Source organism: Panthera onca, chromosome A2, assembly GCF_046562875.1.
Source record: "Panthera onca isolate mPanOnc1 chromosome A2, mPanOnc1 haplotype 2, whole genome shotgun sequence".
NCBI classification, from domain to species: domain Eukaryota; kingdom Metazoa; phylum Chordata; class Mammalia; order Carnivora; family Felidae; genus Panthera; species Panthera onca.
This window is the reverse complement of record NC_138340.1, coordinates 57,137,679-57,154,617: the sequence shown is the minus strand read 5'-3', so window position 1 is coordinate 57,154,617 and position 16,939 is coordinate 57,137,679. Positions and strand designations below refer to the sequence as shown.

Genomic DNA, 16,939 nt, shown 5'->3' with positions numbered 1-16,939 from the left:
TAAAAATCTGCTCTTTTTCCAACTTTTCACTTTTTTTTTTTTTTAAAAGCTTATTTATGTATTTTTGAGAGAGAGCACACAAGAGGGGTAGGGGCAGAGAGAGAGAATCCCAGACAGGCTCTGCACAGTTAGGGCAGAGCCCAATGCGGAGCTCAAACCCACAAACTGTGAGATTATGACCTGCACTGGAGTCAAACTCTTAACTCAACTGACTGAGCCACCCAGGCACCCGTTCACTTTCGCTCTTAAGCTGCTCTGTTGTAGGAATCCAAACTCCTATTATCCCTCTCCCTTTCTTTCTCAAACTGATCTTAAAACAAGTTACTTTGGGGGCACCTGGCTGGCTTGGTTGGTAGAACATGTGACGCTTGATCTCAGGGTCATGTTGGGTGTGGAGCCTCCTCAAAAAAAAAAGTTACTGGGCGCCTGGGTGGCTCAGTCAGTTGAGCTTCTGACTTCAGCTCAGGTCATGATCCCGTGCTTGGTGGGTTCCGGCCCCACATCTGGCTCTGTGCTGACAGCTCAGAGCCCAGAGCCTGCTTTGGATTCTGTGTCTTCCTCTCTCTGCCCCTCCCCCACTCATGCTCTGTCTCTCAAAAATAAACATTAAAACAAATTTTTTTAAGTTACTTCTTATCAAAGTCATAACAATTTTTTTATATAGTCTTCCTTTTTTTGAGTGAGTGAGAGAGAGAGAGAGAGAGAGAGAGACAGCGTGTGAGTGGGGGAGGGGCAGAGAGAGAGGGAGACACGGAATCCCAAGCAGGCTCCAGGCTCTGAACGATATAGGCTTCCTTTTTAGAAGGTATGTGCCGTGTTTCCAACCTAAGATTTCTATGGTGACAAAACTAACAGTCGGCTTGCCCTCAGACCAAAAGCTGATCATCACAGATGATGATTTATCAAGCCTGAATCTGGGACACATTTGCCATAAAAACTTGCCACAGTATTTTTATTAATGAAAATAAATTTACACATTCTTGATTTTTTCCTCCAGACATTCCTAATTTGTTAAAAGTATGAATTGTATTTACAATTTTTTATGGAAAATCTCAAATATGTACAAAAATAGCATGAGCAGTACTATGTGCCCAATTTCTCAACATGTTACTAGCTCGTGCTGGTCTTGTTTTGGCTATACACTCCATCTCACCCTCTGGGTTATTTGGAAGCATGAAATGCCTTTTTGATCTTGGTGGGCAACCCAGTGTAGTGGCTGAGATGAACAAGGTCTTTGTAATTGGTCGTGGGCTCCAGTCTCACATCTGAATATTTTTACAAATCCAGTGAACACCTATGAGCTTCTGTTTCCTCATGTGTTAAATGAGAATAAGACCTTATAGGCTTGCTGTATTAACTGCATGACCTTAGTGAAGTCTATAATGTAGTGCCTGGTTACAGAATGCATTCAGGAAGGGGTCTTTTATTCTGTGCTCTTCAACTGTTTAGGTCCTAATCTGATTCTTGACTTTGGAAAGTTAAAAAGAGCATACCTACAGTAGACATTACTGTTCAGGTTGATAACCAGCACAATAATAGTATATGACTGCAAATGCCTTCCTGGTGTCTCCCCTGTAACCTTCTCCAAAATGTTACCAGCACATGTTGCTTGCTTATTTCATTCTGACCCTTCTATTTGTTGGTTTTGAGGACAGGGTATGCTGCTGGGTCTTTAATGGTCAGGTACAGAGCACGGAGTCTTGGAAGAAAATGGGATGGAGCTGTTCCATGCTGGTTAAAGTTTAGAATGGTACTTTTGAATCCGCTCAGAAGCCTACAACTTCTGGAATCTGCGTCCCCATGATGCTTCCCTTTCAGTACTATATTTAAACCATGTATGCAATAAATCACATTATGGTAGGTAAAACAGGCAGAGACCGTCAAAGACAGCTGAGAGATACCTGGTTGAAATGTTTGACCTCTGCTAATCTAAAGAAATGCAGGTGGAACCAGTTGACCCTCTTTTCTAGGTATATGATTAACAATGATTCGTGCTAATGATAGCTGGGGTATGGTGAAATGGAAATACTAGTTCACTGCTGGTGTGGGTGTTAATAAAGCTGTTCTGGAAAATAATTCGTCAGTATGTTTCAAGGGCCTTGAAATTTTTCATACTATTTTGCTTAGTGATAACACATTTGTGTGTCTGCTCAGGTTATGCTGACAGATCATACACATAGGTTCATCTCATAATTAAAAATAACTGCATGCTTAATAACAAGGGAATGAGTGGGATTATCCGTATGCTGAAATAAATCATGCAACCTTAATGTTAATAACATGGGGGGATATTTAATATACAAAAAAACCAGGATGCAAAGTTACATACAGCATAATCTCAACCATCTGAAGGAACACTAGAAAGACCTATACTCTGATGCTAATAGTGATTGTTTCTAGATGAAATTGTGGGTGCCTTTTTTGTCTTTGCTTCATTCTTTTGTGTACCTTTCTGAATTTTCTGCAATTCAGTACTTTATTTGGGGGACGGGGAGAGACAGGGTAGCAGAAAAGTCAACTGTATGATTAGGACCTACGTGTTACAGGTAGGCAACTTGGCAGCACCAAGCAAATAAAACTATCAGCTGATTTCTCTGTCCCATCCTTGTTGCACCTTTAGCATTTGTTCACATATTTAGTGCTGTCATTGCATCAGACACACATGCAAATCACAACGGCAGTTATGACCTCAAGTCAGTGGTTTCCAAACCCTGTGTGTGTGCCTCAGTTGCTAGAGGGAACTTTTCACAATGCCTAACTGAGGACTGATTCCCCACCCTGGTGAAACAGATCCTCTTTGCTGTGAGAGCTGGTATCACAGAGTGGCATGATGGTTGATTGTTGGGGCCTGCACTGACATGCCTGATAATTCTAGCTCTGTCACTCAATTGCTGTGTGTCCTTGGACATGATACAACACCTCGTTCACTTTCATTCCCTGCATTTTACACTGTTGTCTTAATGGCTTTGCAGATGCTTTGCTTTCAACTTTTTTTTTTTTAATCTTTCGATATTTTTGAGAGAGAGAGAAGAGAGAATGAGGAGGGGAGGGGCAGAGAGAGAGGGAGAAGAGAATCCGAAGCAGGCTCCAGGCTCTGAGCTGACAGCACAGAACCCGACGTGGGGCTCGAACTCATGGACAGGACAGTGAGATCATGACCTGACCCGAAGTTGGAGGCTTAATCGACTGAGCCACCCAAGTGCCCTGCTTTCAACTTCTTAATACTGTACTTCCTTAGAGCCTCACCTCCACTTGACTGCAGTCATTGTGAGTTTGTGATCACCACGCAAAATTGCACTGGCCAGACTTTGCAGTGGCCTGCTGACCCCCAACTTCTGCCCCTTTCCTTTTGGTCCAGTTTTTTTCATATCAGTTCTTTGTTTTCTCTGCCCTCCACCTGACCATTCTCGGTCAGGCCTTTTCTGACTGACCCTGACAGGCCCTCGCTGACCCTGCCCAGCCCAGACACCCCCCCACTGGCTTTTTTTTTTTTTTTTTTTTTTTTTTTTTTTTTTTTTTTTTTTTTTTTTGAGAAAGCGAAAGGGAGCAAGTGAGCAAGGGGCAGAGAGAGAGAGAATCCCAGGAGGGGCGCAGAGAGAGAAGTGGGGCCCACCTGAAGTGGGGCTTGAGCTCACCCAAAGCAGGGCACAAGGTCACTCTGTATGGGACTTGAACCCACGAACTGTGAGATCGTAGCCTGAGCCGAAGTCAGATGCTTGATGCCAGAGCCACCCAGGCGCCCAACCCAGCCCCTTGAACAGTATTTTCCTGACCTTTTCTACTTACTTGGGCTTTCTTTGTTGTTGGGCAGTTGGCTTCTCCGCTTCAGAGATGAAGAAAGTGATAACTTCAGGCTAATAGAGGAAAATTCTAGCTATTGATTTATTATACAAGAAAAATTATCCTTGAGGGAAAGAATTGATTCAGCATATGGAATACTGTTAGTGTTTGCTCAGAAAAAAAAGTGCCTATTGGGGTGCCTGGGTGGCTCAGTCAGTTGAGCATCGACTCTTGATCCTGGCTCAGGTCATGATCTCACAGTCTGTGAGTATGAGCCCCACGTCAGCACAGAGCTGCTTGGAATTCTGTCTCTCTCTCTCTCTCTCTCTCTCTCCCCCCCTCTCCCCCTCTCCCTCTCTCCCTCTCTCCCTCTTCCTCCCTCCCTCCCTCCCTCCCTCCCTCTCTCCCTCTCTCTCTGCCCCGTCCTCCACTTGCATGTGTGCATTCTCTAAATAAATAAATAAATAAATAAATAAATAAATAAATGTATGTTTAGGGGTGCCTGGGTGGTTCAGCCAGTTAAGAGTCTGACTTTGGCTCACATCATGATCTCACAGCTCATGGGTTCAAGCCCTGCGTGAGGCTCTGTGCTGACAGCTCAGAGCCTGGAGCCTGCTTCAGTTTCTACGTCTCCCTCTCTTTCTCTGAACCTCCCCCACTTGCACTCTGTCTCTTTCCCTCTCAAAAATAATAAACATTAAAATAAATTTAAAATCTTTTTTTAAATTTTCCCCCCCTCCACAGGTCACAATAATATAGCATAAAGAAAACAAAGCTATTTGTAATTCTGTCACCCAGGAAAAACCTGCTAATATTGTGTGTATTCCTTTCAACTTCATTTTTACATTTAAATTTTTACTCCTTTGGGAATCTGTTTTGGAACATGAAGTATAGGGATCTTAATTCTCATCAGAATTTTTCTGGCTGCCTTCACTTAGTGAATTTTTTCATCCTTTTGCTACTGAATTTTATAATGCTATATTTGTCTGAGTTGTTCATTTCTGGGCTCTTTTTCTGTTTAGTCCTATTCCAGACCCATATTTTTAATACTGTATAACATACTTTCCAAGACTGTTAACACAAGTCCTCTATCAATATTCTTTTGGGGAGAGGAATGGGAGGGATTCCTGTGCACTTATTTTTATGAATAAAGTTAGGTTATCAAGTTCCAAAACAACCCTTAGTATTGTTTCAGCAGGGGAGAATTTTTGTCTCTGTATTAAGGATTTCTGTTGGGAATATCTCTTCATTTATTCAGATTCCCTTTGTTTCAATAAGATTGTCATTTTAAGTTTTTTTTTTTAATTTTGAGAGAGCAAGAGAGAGAGAATCCCAAGCAAGCTCTGTACTGTCAGTGCAGAGCTGGATGCAGGGCTTGAACCCTCAAACCCTGAGATCCTGACCTGAGCCAAAACTGAGAGTCAGACACTTAACTGACTGAGCCACCCAGGTGCCCCGAGATTGTCATTTTCTTATTTAAGTCCTGTGCTGCTGTTGGGGCACCTCGGTGGCTCAGTCAGTTAAGTGTCCAGCTTTTTATTTCAGTTCAGGTCATGATCTCACAGTTCATGAGTTTGAGCCCTGCATCGGGCTCTGTGCTGACAGTACAGAGCCTGCTTGGGATTCTCTCTCTCCTCCTTCTCTCTCTGACCCTACCCCGTTTGCTCTCTCTCTCAAAGTAAGTAAACTTTAAAAATTTAATTAAAAAGTAATAAAAAAATATTAAGTCCTACTGCTGTTAACCATTGCAACAGTTGCAGTGTATAAATGTGGAAAATCCTTCAGGAAAGTGAGTTAGTGAAAGTCATGAAGATGTTTATACTTTTGACTCAGTAACCCCATTCCTAAACATTATCTATAAATTAAATTTAGGAAAACCTTTTTTTCCTGTGTGAGAATTTGACCTTTGGTTAATTTTGTTTCCTGGGAACCTGATAAAGGCAGATTGTTGCTTCTGTTGCTGGGCACTGTGGCTTATGGTTAAATGTCTCCTGGTTGGTAATTGCATCCGGACAGGGAGAGGCTGTGCATCATACTGATGGGCCCCCATGCTTGGGCTTCACAGAGCACAGTGGCTCTTGTGCTGGATGTGTCCCTCACATGGAGCTAAAGAAGCTATTCAAAGAGATGATTGGCTCCCCTCAGCAGTGAAGGTTTTAAGTCAGGTTGAACCCACGCTGTCTCCCTGTACCTGAGAGCTGCTATGTGGATTGTTGCACGAACAGCTAGCAAGCTGTGTTCCTGTCCCAGTCCTCAGTAGACAAGTGCCAAGTATGGCCTGTGATAGTCTTGTGAGTCTAAGAAGATTGCTGTGTCCCAAAGAAATGATCCCACAAACTGAAGTTCAAAGATGTTCTTTATAGCATTACTATCCCCAGATTTTTGGTATAATATGTAAAAGGCAGGAATGGCTGTTTAAACACTTAATTCACTCAAAGGAATATTAGATGTGAAGACTATAACAGAAGCAAGTACTAGCAACAAGGATAAAGAATAAATATAGGAGAAACAAAATACAGATTGTGTGCTGGGGATGTGCACCTGCTCTAGTGGGCACTTAGGAGACTTTAGTACTGTGTGTTCAGGTGTCTTCTGGGATCACCGTGACTGAAGAAAACCCTCAGGGCTCTGCTGCTCAAGAGAGTCAGCCTAACAAGGTAGCTACACAGGTCGGCTTGCCTGCAGCCTGTGTGAGCAGAAACACAAAGGAAACAAACATGAAATCTGTCATGTGGGAACAGCAAGGTGAAGCGCATTTCTTGGTGTTTTTTTAAATAAATTTAAAATCATAATTTGTTAAATTAGTATTTATAATATTTACTTTTAAGCCCTCTTTATTATTTTTTTAATGTTTATTCATTTTGGAGAGCGTGCAAGAGTGCCAGAGAGCTTGAGCCGGGGTGGGGAGGTAGGCAGATAGAGAAGGGTACTGAGGATCCAGTGCAGGGCTCGAACTCACGAACCGTGAGACCATAACCCAAGCCTAAAGTTGGACATTTAACCGACTAAGCCACCCAGTTGCCCTTTGTTTATAATATTTAAAAGCCATTAAGTAATTCTTGGTACATCAGTGAAATTCACTAAACCAAGTTATGGAAATCCCTTTTCACATTCTCATAATCCTTCCTAAATATTCTTCAAGGCTTTCTTTGTAAAGTTTCTCCTCTTTTTTCATCCCTTTCCTTAATTTGCCCTTCAAATTTGAAACTTGTCCAACTGTCATAATCTGATCTCTACCCCAAAATGTAGACCAGACCTGGGTTGATTTTTTTTTTAACTTGTTTTATTTTTTATGGTTTTAAATTTACATCCAAATTAGTTAGCATATAGTGCAACAGTGATTTCAGGAGTAGATTCCTTAGTGCCCCTTACCCATTTAGCCCATCCCCCCCCCCCATAACCCCTCCCATAGCCCTCAGTTTGTTCTCCATATTTATGAGTCTCTTCTGCTTTGTCCCCCGGGTTGATATTCTTAAACCTTGGTCAAGGCAGTCTCTGGGGAGGAAGGAGGGGGTGATGGGGCTCCACAGGTAACAGGTGATTTGGGGGTATACCTCTCACGGTGTGGGGGGGGGGCACGGGAAACTAGGTATGATGGAAGACTAAAGGAAACAGGTTTTGCACAAACTCAGCTCGTCTTGTACTGCCCCCTAATTGGCACTAATGGGAGTTTTATAGACAGATACTGGTGGGCAGAGATGGTGTCTTAAGTAGACCTGCCAGGGGAGTGAGGCTTTGGGCAGTGAGAGACAGCATGACCCTTGGGTGTGTCATGGGGCCTGGTTTACATGCCTGGTAAAACTGTCTTCTGGTCTCGCTCCCACTGCTGCACTCTTTGAGAAGCCATGGAAAACGCCACCCTCAGGGGCATAGGATTCATTATCTAACCCTGCCCTATGGGGCAGTAGTCAGTTGTAAAATTTCCTTTTAGTTTGTGGTCTTTGTTGCAGTGCCACCTGTTGAAAGAGCAGTTGACAGCCAAGCACCTGGAAATGGGGGAGTGTGGCTTCATTACCTTGTCTAGGCTCTGTGATTTCCTGGTTCTCTCAGTGCCTTCTGGAGTCTTCTGTTACACATCTCTGTATTTGACACTCATTGAAACGGTAGCAGCCAACATTTGTTAACTACTTACTATATTCTAGTGACCGTCCTGAGCATTTTAGTCACTCAGGCCTCATAGTATCCTTAGGACATGATGGCTCTGATCCCTGTATCCCCATTCCAACAGAATGGTTCGATAATTTGCCTGAGGTCACATAGCTAATAAGTAGCAAAGCCAGAGTAAAAATCTAAGTAGTCTGGGAACAGTTTTTGCATGCTTAAGTCACACTGTAGCCAGTACTATCTGCTTCAGCCTTCTAGAAGCTAGGTGGTTAAAAATGAAACTAAAAAGTAGCTTTTCTAGGACCCAGTCCTGACTGCCTGTTCTCCCAAACTGTAGAAGAATAACAGGCTTTATTGAACACACTTATTTACTTTTTTATATGTAAACACTTATTTCCCCCAGTTCCACTGGAGGCAGGAGGTAGAGTTGACCCTGGCCTTGTTACTTGTAGTCTGCTGCCCTAGCTGTTTCACTGTCTGGTGAGGATAATGGGCCAGAGCTTGGTAGTGGTTCTCCGAAGATGTAGATGTCAATCTTGAGGCACTCACATTCAGTCTTGAATTCCTGATTCTGGAGGAGAACACAGGCCTCCTGCTGGGGATTCCAGCCGCGCCTGAGGAGTGTTCCTCCAGCAGTCTTAGATTAGTCGCTGCCATTGGGGTCCAGAATTTAGGACTCCTACTCTCCTGGAAGTCACTGAGTCAGGTTTGGGACACCGAGGGATAATTAAGACAGGAACCCTGTCTTGATAAGTAAACAGGGGCAAGTTCTGGAATAGAGATGAACACAGATTAGGCGTCTGACATATGGTCAGTGGTAGGGAAGGCTGCCTAAAAGATGTTCTAGAAAACAGTGATCCCAGGAGCTACAGGTCAGGTATTATTCTCACTCTAACCCAATATTTGATAATAATTCTCTACTTGACACTGGAGATGCAGCAGGGAATACATCTGTCTTGGCAGAGATTATTGGAAAAGGGAGAAGACAGACAGATGTAATAGATGCGAATGTGAAGTAATGGTAGGTTCTCTGAAGAAAACTAAGGCCATGTAAAGGGATAGAGAGCAGATAGGGAGAGGGGGTGCTACTTTCGATAAAGTGATCACCTCTCTGATGAGGTGCTATTTGAACAGTGACTTGAATGAAACAGGACCGAGCTGTTGAGTAAGTTGGGAGCATTGATCCAGACTGATCCAGGAGGGAGAATCCATTCTTTTAGGCCATTTCAAGGGGCAAGATGGCCAACAGGAAGGCTCGGGACACAGTTCTCCTGCGTCTCTTGAGAGGTTTGTGCCAGGGGAGGTGGTTTGCCTTGGTAATTCTGTCACACTCACAATGTGTTTTCCTTTCTCCTTTTAGTTTGAAGGATGACCTCTAGGAAGAAAGTGTTGCTGAAGGTTATCATCCTGGGAGATTCTGGGTAAGTGGCTCTCACCATTTGAATTGACACATTGGTTTGGATGAAGCCTCCTTTGAAGCCCGTGCCCTCCACGCTGACACCTGCCACTTCCTTCTCTGGTAGTGGTGGCATGAGGGCCCCAGGTCTCCAGCTGTTTTGGGCACAGCAGAAATGTGAACGATCTCTTGTTATATAACCCTTCGTTCCATGATCTCAGGCATGATTTGGGGGGAGGGGGTGCTATTTAAACTCAAGAGCAGTTTCATGGAGTCCCTTTTTTCCAAGCTGGTTAGACCGAGGAGTGCTGTTTAAGTAGATTTGTTGCCACTGATGCCATGCCTAGCAGCTGTGGGGCCTAGCAGTAGCTCAGAAAAGGAGACTTCTGAGGTGACCTGTGAAACCTTAGACCAACTGAAAGCTGGGTCTTTTTAAAAATAATAATAATAATAAACACAGGTGTGCCTCCATATCCCAAAGTCCCCTGCCCTTTAAAAAGGCAGTGATTTTTCTACTCTGGCTGGCTTTTTCAATTGCCTGAGGAGCCTTTTAAAAGTTGGTGTTTTTCCAGACCAGTGGGTAGGGCCGAGTTGGCAGTACCTTAAATACACACATCTGTCTGTCTGTTTGTCTGTCTCCCTCCCATACTCTTAGTGACTCTAGTGTGCTGTCAGGATTGAGGGATACGGTTTTAGGCCCAAACTTGCCCAGAAAGAATCACCAGGCCTTTACTCGATTCTGGATCTCCTGTCCTCTCCCCTGAAAATTCAGATGCAGGTGGCCTGGATTGGAGAACACTCACTTCCTTAAGCTGTAACTGTACTTCCAGGTGCTCTGCATATACAGATAAGAATGTTCCTTAGTGAGAAAGGAAGGTGATCTAGTTGGCTTTGAAGAAGGCTTTTGCATCATCTTCAGCCTGCCCTAACTAATCTCATCACCAAGAAATCCATTGTCTCTTTGCTGAGTTCTCATACTGGGGGGGGGGGGGGGGGGGGGAGACACATCTCTGGAAGAGCTTACTTTGAGGTAGATTCTGATTTGGTGGAATACTGGTGCTTTCTCCTTCAGATTTTAGACTTTGAAGCAGTAGGTGGCTGACTGGTGTATATGTCTGCTCTCAGCCAGTGACTTCCTCCTGCCATTACTTTCTTGGACTGAATAGCAGCCTCTAAATGGAGAGACACCAAAGACATAAGGGATATTTTTGGAATATTGGGACAATCTTATTACTGTAGCTTCTTTTAGAAGGAGAGTATTTGCTGACATCTTTCTGGAAGGAAAAAATAATATTAGGCTCTACCATCTGAGGTGCTTGTACCAAAACTTACAAGCAGCTTTTCAACATCTGGACTACATTTGTACCCTCTATTTTTATCCCAGGAGAAAATACAACCTCAAATGAATAATGCTGGGCAGTTTGCTGGCACTGCCCTCTGTTGTGATTACAGTTCTTTGTTTTCTTTCAAGATAGGCAAGTCTCTTCAGAGCTGCAAATACCGGAATCAGTTTTCAGTCCCTTCCTAGTTGACCTATACTTGTGGTTTTTCTCCAATTTCAGAGTTGGTAAGACATCACTCATGAACCAGTATGTGAACAAGAAATTCAGTAATCAGTACAAAGCTACAATAGGAGCAGACTTTCTGACAAAGGAGGTGATGGTGGATGACAGACTAGTTACAATGCAGGTAAGCACATGTCACAACTTTGCCAATCAAATCTTGTTAGTTCATTCATTCTGAACCCTTTTTTTCATGCCTAGGCATTTCCCCTCTCTGTTCTTCAGTTCCTACTACTATATTCATGGATAATTTTCCACAGGTCATATTGCCGAGAAAATACAGGACATCAAGTATGACCATATATTGCATGAGACATACTAGAAATTTTTCATTGTCTTTCCAGAAAAGTTCAAATTTCATTGGACTTCCTGTTTTGGGGTTTTGTTTTTGTTTTTGCTGAATTTGAAAACACACAGTCCTCTGTCTTATTGTGTCTCCAAAATGTCTAACTCATGCCTTTTTTAATATCCTTGCATAGTTTTTTAGGCCAGAACATCTTTGGGTCTCTCCTAGGTTCTTACAGTAGCTATTAATGTAGTTCCCTGTTTTTCTGGCTTCTTTTCATCTGTCCTGCCTGTAGCCGCCAAAGTTGAGTTTCTTTTAAGGCAGCCTGGCTTTTGCATGTATCACCTTAATCTTTCAAGGGCTTCTCTTGCAACAGTTAGGATAAAATACGGGTTCTTTCATATGGCCTTTGGAAAGCCTTTGCGTTCTGGCTACAAACTGTTCTTCGCTTTTTTGTCTTTTGCCAGCTCTTCCAAACCATGTGCTGCTCTTACAACCCTGTCCTTGCACATGTCTGCTTCCAGCCCAGCCCCTTTGTCCCATCTCTGCCCATCCCCAGGTCTCCAACCTTTAGCCCAGGTGTTGTCTTTTCAAATTCCTACCTCCACAGCAGTTATTTCTTCCTATATTAAATGATGCCCTTGGCAGACTCAGGCCTCTTGAGACAAATATAGTTCTTATCCCACTGTAGTCCTAGCAGACGCCAAGTTTGCTGAAATGTTTGAATGATCCAGGCGTTACAGATGGTTTTTATGCACATTGACCTCAAGCTGTGACGTGCTCCCAGAGGATAAAGACTCTTGACACTTCCTTGACTTACACCTCCAGGATGCAGTTAATATGGATTTCCCCTCCCCACCTCCCTCACACATACACATAGAGATGTTTAAAATACAACTAAAGTTTTTTTTAAGTTCTAAGTTTTTTTTTTTTTGTTTTTTTGTTTTTTAATTTTTTTTTCAACGTTTTTTTATTTATTTTTGGGACAGAGAGAGACAGAGCATGAACGGGGGAGGGGCAGAGAGAGAGGGAGACACGAAATTGGAAACAGGCTCCAGGCTCCGAGCTGTCAGCACAGAGCCTGACGCGGGGCTCGAACTCACGGACTGCGAGATCGTGACCTGGCTGAAGTCGGACGCTTAACCGACTGCGCCACCCAGGCGCCCCAGTTCTAAGTTTTATTTGACAGAGCGCATGCGCTCACATGTGCATGTGAGCAGGGGAGGGGCAGAGAGGGTGAGGGAGAGAATCCCAAGCAGATTCCCAAGCTGACAGTCCGAAGCCCAGTGTGGGGCTCAAACTCAAGAACCATGAGATCATGGTCTGAGCTAAAATCAAAAGTCGGATATTTAACCAACTGAGCCACCCAGGCTCAGACTAAAGTTTTAAAGGCCAAGCTTGAGAGAAAAGGAAATTTCCAGATTACAGGAAAGAAGATGGAACTGAGAACTAGTGATAAGCCCAGGGACTTCTGTCATGATGCTTTAAAAGCAACTTTATAATCAGGACTAGAGTTTTATCACTCACCATGGGCAAGAGAAGTGACTACAAAAGGTGGAAGAGCTGGAACTAGGAATCCCCTTGGAGAGAGAGAGGGAGGGAGAGAGACTCCCACTCACATGGGACCTTGGAAAGATGTGAAAACAGGAACAAATGCCTTAATCCAGTGAAGTGGCAGAGCTCTGCATGAAGTAAAAGCTTGGGGCTTTTGCCTCTTTGCCTTCTTGTTGGAGACGCTCAGTCCCACTATGCTCATGTGTGGGTTCTGAGCTTATACTCTACATGGTACAGAAATGTTAAAGAATTTGACATAAACCTATAAACCCCTGCCACTCTTGACACAAGCAGAGTCGAGACCATTTTATAGGAAGACTTGCAACCTCAGAACGGAAGGTGAGCTCATAGCCACATGAGGAAATAACGTACCACAAAAGATGTTCCCAACGACTAGAGATTTTTAGAAAGGGAATAGAAACCATAGAGAAAAAGGACACTATAAAAAATGAGGATATGGAAAACGTAGAACTTCAAGAAGTGAAAAGATGGTCATTGAAATAAGACAAACGAACAGTTAAACTGCAGGTTAAAGACACCTGAAGAAAACAGTAAGCTGTAAGAAGTGAGCAAATTACCTGGGAAACTCAAAACTGCAGAACACCAACAAGCAAAATCTGTCTCTGAAGAGAAGAGACTGATTACTTAACAACAGTTAGAGGAGTTCTCAGAGACCATAGAAGGCAGAAGGGAACAGAATAGCTTCAGGGTACTAGAGTAAAGTAGCACGTGAGGATTACACATGTGTACCAGTCAGACTAAAAGCTGCATCCTGTACCTAGGAGAAACAGAGCTATAGGACCAAGCTGTGGTTTTGACGGCGATGTGGGCTGATTCAGAAGTCAGACCCCAGGTCCTCCTGGGTTTGGGGCCATTATAATAGAGCCCACATACCCTACTAAGCTTGCACCCTATACTGCTGCACTACTGGAGTGAACACCATCTGAAGAACCACTGGTCACTGGAGTCTGGAAACAGTGGGAAAGAGAACGTGTTCCTTTTTTTTTTTTAATATTTTTGAGAGAGTGCAAGCAGGGGTGGGGTGGGGGGGGTGGGCAGAGAGAGGGAGACACAGAATCCGAAGCAGGTTCCAGGCTCTGAGCTGTCAGCACAGAGCCCAGTGCGGGGCTCAAACTCATGAACGATGAGATCATGACTTCAGCTGAAGTCAGACACTTAATCGACTAAGCCACCGAGGTGCCCCAGAGAACGTGTTCCTGAAAGGTTGAAAGGCACAGCTGGCCCTCATGCTGTTGCAGGCAGCTTGAAAGACTAGAAGTAAATGAGAGTCATCATCTCTGGACAAAGGCATCATCAAGGTAGATCTTGAAGAATCCTCACATATTTTTCACGGGCTTTTAGCAACATGCAATAAGATGATCCGAATAAGAAAACAAGACAAGAACCAATGGAAAGTTCCCTGATCTTTCAGAGTGGTTTTTATATTTCAGAGAAATAAGACAATCTTAGATATCTGGAGAGAAGAAACTAAACAAGTGTGTAAGTTAATAGAATTTATAAAAAGAAAATACAATAACCAAAGGGTGGAAATCCGAGAATGTTTTTAGCAACAGATCAGTATGCTAGAAGAGAGCTGAAATGAAGAATGGTAGGAGAGGTACAAACAGGATTCAGTAGATAGGTCAGACTTCCTTTTAATCAATCTCAAAACAAAGATCAAAGATAATATTTGCTGCGAATTTGCTAGAACTGATGTGGCACCAATCCACAGATTGAGGAAGCTCAAACTCCCAAGATGGATAAATAAAAAAGAAATCTCGATGAATCATAATGAAATTACAAAAAAAAAAAAAAAAGACAGGGGCGCCTGGGTGGCTCTAGATTTTGGCTCAGATCATGATCTCACCGTTGTGAAATCGAGCCCCACGTTGGGCTTCATGCTGAGCATGGAGCCTGCTAGGATTCTCTCCCTCCCTCTCCTGCCCCCCTCCCCTGCGTGCACTTGGTCGTTCTCTCTCTCCAAAAAAAAAAAAGACAAACTTGAAAGCATCCAGAGAAAAAAGATGATCTTGAAAAGGAGCAGAAATGAGGCTGTTGACTCCAAACAGTAACTGTGGAGATCACCAGGCAGTGGAATATATTCTGAAAGAAACCTTGACCACAGTATTCTGTCTCTACTAAAAATACTAAGAATGAAAGCATATATCCTTGAGTTCCACGGTGAAAATTCTAAAAGATGTACTTCAGACAGAAGGAAAGTGATTTCATTTGGAAAGGTTAGGAAGATAAATTGAGGTCAACTTTAATTGTATACATGTATTTATTGTTAGAATTATGACCATAATAGTAAGAGTATGTAACTTCTAAACTATCATAGAAAACCAAGATTGGACCTCTGTAATTTAATGTGTGGAGGAAGATTAGTGACTGCTGTGGGTTTTTTAAATTCCTTACATGGTTCAGGAAGAAGCTAGAAATCAGTCAGTAGTAAACATTAGATGGAATCAAGTATGCATGAAAAATTTAAAGGTAACTTACTCTGAATCCATAGCAATTTAAACTGTGATATTGTCAGAGACAGATCAAGGGAACAGAGAGCACACAAACAAGCCACCCCCAGCTGGACACTGAGTAGAGAGGTGGCTTCCAGAAGACTAGCAAAGTGGAGTTACACAGTAAATGGGACGGGCCAGTGGTTTTCCCTTTAAATGAGGAGGAGTAACCAAGAGGGAGGGTTCAAGACCTGAATGAAAAAAATACAAAATGAAAACTTTAAAAGTAGAAAAAAAATTTTTTTAACCTTTGGTGTTTAAAATAGAGAAAGAGAAAATCCTAAAGGATTGACAGTAAACTACATTAAAGTAAACATTTGAGTGCTCGCTTCGGCAGCACATATACTAAAATTGGAACGATACAGAGAAGATTAGCATGGCCCCTGCGCAAGGATGACACGCAAATTCGTGAAGCGTTCCATATTTTTAAAAAGAAAGAAAGGAAAAAAAAAAAGTAAACATTTGAATAATAAGACTCCCTAATGACAAAAACAAACCACAGACCAGAAGAAGATGTTAGTAATGCATCATAGTATCCAGTCAACAGACAACCCACTGGATAACTGGACAAAAGACATCAGCAGGCTTATGAGAAGAAGCCTTTAATTCCAATGGCTTAACTGCAGGGAACTGCAAATTTAAAAAGGTGACAGGGCAGGCTGGACCACTGTAGGTGCAGGGAACACCTCCTCTTCCTTACACCCTCCGCTTCTCCGACGCTATCAAATGATGCCTTCGGGAAAAACTTTCCAGCAGTTGTGTGGCTTAAAGAAACTCCCGTGGTCCTGTGACTCCAGATACTTCTGGGCCTGGTTGAATAAAGTGGATGTCAACCCTGAAGGGACAGCATCCATGTGGCTACTGTGCGGTGGGGCCGTGGTGCGCTGCCGTGGCCAGGAGAGTTGACAGAAGGACTATAACGACCTCTCGAAGCAGGCTCCCTAGACAGACAGGATTCAGGCCGTTGATGCACCGGCTCTTAAATCCTGAGCATCGGGTTTGGTCCCACGGAGCACTAACAGCATGCTAGAAAGATAAGGTCATGCACGTGTCATGATATTGAGGATCACTGTTGAGACTTTGTAAACTTAAAAATTTACAACAAAGTGTGTTGGCAATGGAAACAATTCTGTGTGGGGCTATCACAGACAAAGGCATCATTTCTCTGCATCACTTAAGTAAAACCCTCAAGTGTTTGCTGTTAAGTGATCTTCCTGGAGTAAGAGAAAAAGAAAACCTTGTCCAAGCCTTTAAGATAGTACTGCCTTCTCTGGAACTAAAATTAGATTTGAAGTAAAATTATAATATTCAGTGAGTGTTTTATTTCATATGGAAGCAGCCCAAGTGTCCATCCACAGATGAATGAATAGACAAGACGCGTATACATACAATGGAATGTTACTCGCAATAAAAAAGGAATGAGATCTTGCCATTTGCAACACCATGGATGGGCCTATGCTAAGTGAAATAAATCAAAGACAAATACCATATTTCACTTGTCTGTGGAATCTGAAAAAAACAAATGAATAAACAAAAACAGACTCATAAATACACAGAACGAACCGGTGGCCACCAGAGGGGAGGGAGGGTGGGAAATGGGAGAAACAGGTCAAGGTGAAGGAACAAACTTCTGGTTATAAAATAAGTAAATCATGGAGATGGGAAGAAAAGTGTCTTATTTCAATATAAAGTATTATCTGAAATTGTTAATGGTATAAATTAAAACATTAAAAAAATAATTTAA

The 16,939-nt window shown here is 42.8% G+C and overlaps 1 protein-coding gene, 1 non-coding gene and 1 pseudogene across 2 annotated transcripts in view; all 3 read left to right on the top strand.

The window, feature by feature from the left end:
* RAB7A (RAB7A, member RAS oncogene family) overlaps window positions 1-16,939 on the top strand; it is a 71,047-nt gene that overhangs the window by 41,454 nt on the left and 12,654 nt on the right. Inside the window, exons 2-3 of the mRNA XM_060631909.3 lie at window positions 9,245-9,305; window positions 10,843-10,969. Coding sequence (XP_060487892.1) covers window positions 9,253-9,305; window positions 10,843-10,969 — 180 coding nt within the window. The 5' untranslated portion in view covers window positions 9,245-9,252. The remainder of the gene's footprint in view (window positions 1-9,244; window positions 9,306-10,842; window positions 10,970-16,939) is intronic.
* LOC132678916 (ATP synthase subunit s, mitochondrial pseudogene) overlaps window positions 12,302-16,939 on the top strand; it is a 6,541-nt pseudogene continuing 1,903 nt past the window's right edge.
* Window positions 15,517-15,623, top strand: LOC132680031 (U6 spliceosomal RNA). Its single transcript, XR_009610486.1, has one exon. It is a non-coding gene; the product is annotated as a U6 spliceosomal RNA (small nuclear RNA).